This window comes from Lactuca saligna, chromosome 5 (assembly GCF_052625555.1).
Source record: "Lactuca saligna cultivar CGN05327 chromosome 5, ASM5262555v1, whole genome shotgun sequence".
In the NCBI taxonomy this organism is placed as follows: domain Eukaryota; kingdom Viridiplantae; phylum Streptophyta; class Magnoliopsida; order Asterales; family Asteraceae; genus Lactuca; species Lactuca saligna.
Genome location: NC_136421.1, coordinates 73186404 through 73189351, shown reverse-complemented (window position 1 = coordinate 73189351; position 2948 = coordinate 73186404). Strand labels below are relative to the sequence as shown.

The window sequence follows — 2948 nt, the reverse complement described above, 5'->3', positions numbered from 1 at the left end:
TTTTTATTTCCTTTTATCACGACTTAACGACATATATATTTGAAATATTTATTTAATCGGCGACCTCTAATTAACGGAACTTGTATACAGTGGAAAAATTCTGTTAACAGTAACGGGGTAATGTAATGGAACAACTTGGGTTGTCACACTTCTGATCCTGCTTATCATCATGCAGCAGAAGATGTCATCCCGCATAAATAATAAGCCCACCCGTGAGACACCAATCCTGAAGATAGACTATGCTACATTCCAAGCTGTTGTAACTGTTGTCGTGATCGCTGCTATGACACAACTTAATGCAAACAACACCAGCAAAGGTGGAAATAACATCGACAACTACAATCGAAGTAACAACCACGTAAACCAACAAGTGAAATCCTATCTAGGCACTCCAAACCCCAAGCCCAAGAGCAGGAAGCGAAAGTCTACGAGTAAGAAAAAGGGACAACCAACTCAAGGATCCTCGAAGAAACAACATGTTATTGCTGTCAATGATTCCATGACAATGACTACACCAACACTAGGGAGAACATATGATGGAAGTCTTCCAAAATGCGAAAAATGTAGTTTACATCATCATGGAATATGTAGAAAGATGCATTTTACAAGTTGCGATCGAAAGGGTCACACGGCAAAATACTGTAGGACCTATCCTCCCCAGAACTAGCAGCAGGGAAACAATAACAACAATAACCGCAACTACAACATCAACACCACAACAGCAGCAACAACGCTGGTGCAAGCCGCACCTGTTAATGATGTGGAAAGACTGGGCATTTCCATTGAAGCTGCCCCAACGTCAACAACCCTGGGAATGGATAAGCAGGGAGAGTGATGACCATGGGTCAAGGAGAAGCGGTTCAGGATCCTGCTGTTGTCACTGGTACATTTCTCCTAAACCACACATATGCATGCATCCTATTTAATATCGGGGCAGAACGAAGCTTTGTGAGTAATGAATTCAAGCACTTGCTAAAACAACAACCCTAGAAGCTTAATGAAACCTTTACGGTGGGAATGGCTAATGGGAAAACAGAATCAACTGGGGAAATCTACGTAGGATGTACCCTAACCTTAAATCATCACGTCTTCCAAATAAACTTGATGATTGTCAATATTAAGAGTTTTGATGTGATTATCGGCATGGACCGGTTAAGCCCCCACCATGCTGAAATTATGTGTCACGAGAAGGCCGTTCACCTACACCTCCCAAATTGCAAAACCCTAATTATATACGGAGACAAATCCAGTGCGAACCTTCGTCTTATCTCGAGCATTAAGGCACATAAGTATCTACGAAAGAAAGACATGGCTTGCGATTTTCCGGATGTCTTTCCCGAAGATCTTTCGGGGATACCCCCAGAAAGACAAGTCAAGTTCCGAATTGACCTTGTGCCATGAGATACACCCATCGCCAAATCACCCTATAGGCTGGCTCCTGCAGAGATACAAGAACTGTCCAACCAACTCAGTGAGCTTTTGAACAAAGGATTTATCCGACCAGCTTCTCACATTGGGATGCTCCGGTTCTCTTTGTCAAGAAAAATGACGGTTCCTTTACGATGTGTATTGACTACAGGGAATTAAATAAGCTCGCCATCAAAAATCGTTATCCACTTCCTCGAATTGACGATCTATTTGACAAACTCCAAGGAGCAAGTTATTTCTCTAAGATAGATCTGTGATCCGGATACCACCAACTCAAGGTCCAGGAAGAGGATATCCCCAAAGCCACTTTCCAAACTCGTTACGAACATTACAAATTTGTTGTAATGTCCTTCGGTCTAACAAATGCCCCTGTTGCATTCATGGACCTGATGAATCGAATCTGCCGACCATTCCTCGACAATTTTGTTATTGTTTTCATCGACTATATCCTAGTCTATTCTCAAAGCGAAGAGGACCATGGCCAATATCTCCGGCAAATCTTGGAAACCCTACAAACCAAAAAGTTATACATAAAACTCTCTAACTGTGAGTTTTGGCTCCGTAGCGTGAACTTTTTGGGTCTTGTTGTTAGTCAAGAAGGGATACATGTGGATCCTTCTAAGGTCAAAGTCATTGAAGGATGGGCGATTCCAATGAAACCCACAGAGATTTGTCAATTTTTAGGTCTCGCAGGATACTACAGGAGGTTCATCCAGAACTTCTCCAAATCAGCCAAGCCACTTACCATGCTTACACAAAAGGGTGTACCCTTTGAATGGACAGATAAGCAAAAAGCTGCATTCTGAACTCTGAAGCAAGCACTCTGCAGTGCACCAGTACTATCACTACTAGAGGGAATAGTGGACTTCGTAGTTTACTGCAATGCTTCAACTCAAGGTTTAGGTTGTGTACTCATGCAGCGTGGGAAGGTGATAGCTTATGTATCCCGACAAATAAAGACACCTGAGGTGAATTATACCACCCATGATCTCGAATTGGGAGCAGTGGCTAATATACTGCGGCTACCTGCCGTGCTCAGCAGTGTACACCCTGTGTTCCATCATTCCAATTTGAAGAAGTGCTTATCCGACGAAACCATCGTCATTCCCTTAGAAGAAATCGAAATCAACGAGAATCTCATATTCATTGAGGAACCAGTTGAAATCATGGACAAAGAAGTGAAGCTTACGAAACAAAGTCCCATTCTGATTGTAAAGGTTCGATGGAACGCTAGGCGTGGACCGAAATTTACATGGGAATGCAAAGACCAGATGAAAAAGGAGTACCCTTACTTATTCTCTTCTTCTCAAATCTAGCTTCAAAAAGAATTTCGGGACGAAATTCCCTCTAATGGGGGGATGATGTCACAACTAGAAATTCTATGCTTTGTAAGAATGACAATGATAACATTTGTGAACCAAAAATGCGAAAGCATGTATGATGCTTATTTAATAACAACCAAAGTTTCATCAAATACTCTATAAAAACACTGTTAATAGTGAAGTAAAGGTTGGAAACAT

The 2948-nt window shown here is 41.8% G+C and overlaps 1 protein-coding gene across 1 annotated transcript; it reads left to right on the top strand.

The window, feature by feature from the left end:
• The first annotated feature begins 2342 nt into the window (after positions 1 to 2342).
• On the top strand, positions 2343 to 2744 carry LOC145045426 (uncharacterized). Its single transcript, XM_078993754.1, has one exon. The coding sequence runs from the start codon at positions 2343 to 2345 to the stop codon at positions 2742 to 2744; it is 402 nt and encodes a 133-aa protein (XP_078849880.1).
• The last annotated feature ends 204 nt before the right edge of the window (positions 2745 to 2948 follow it).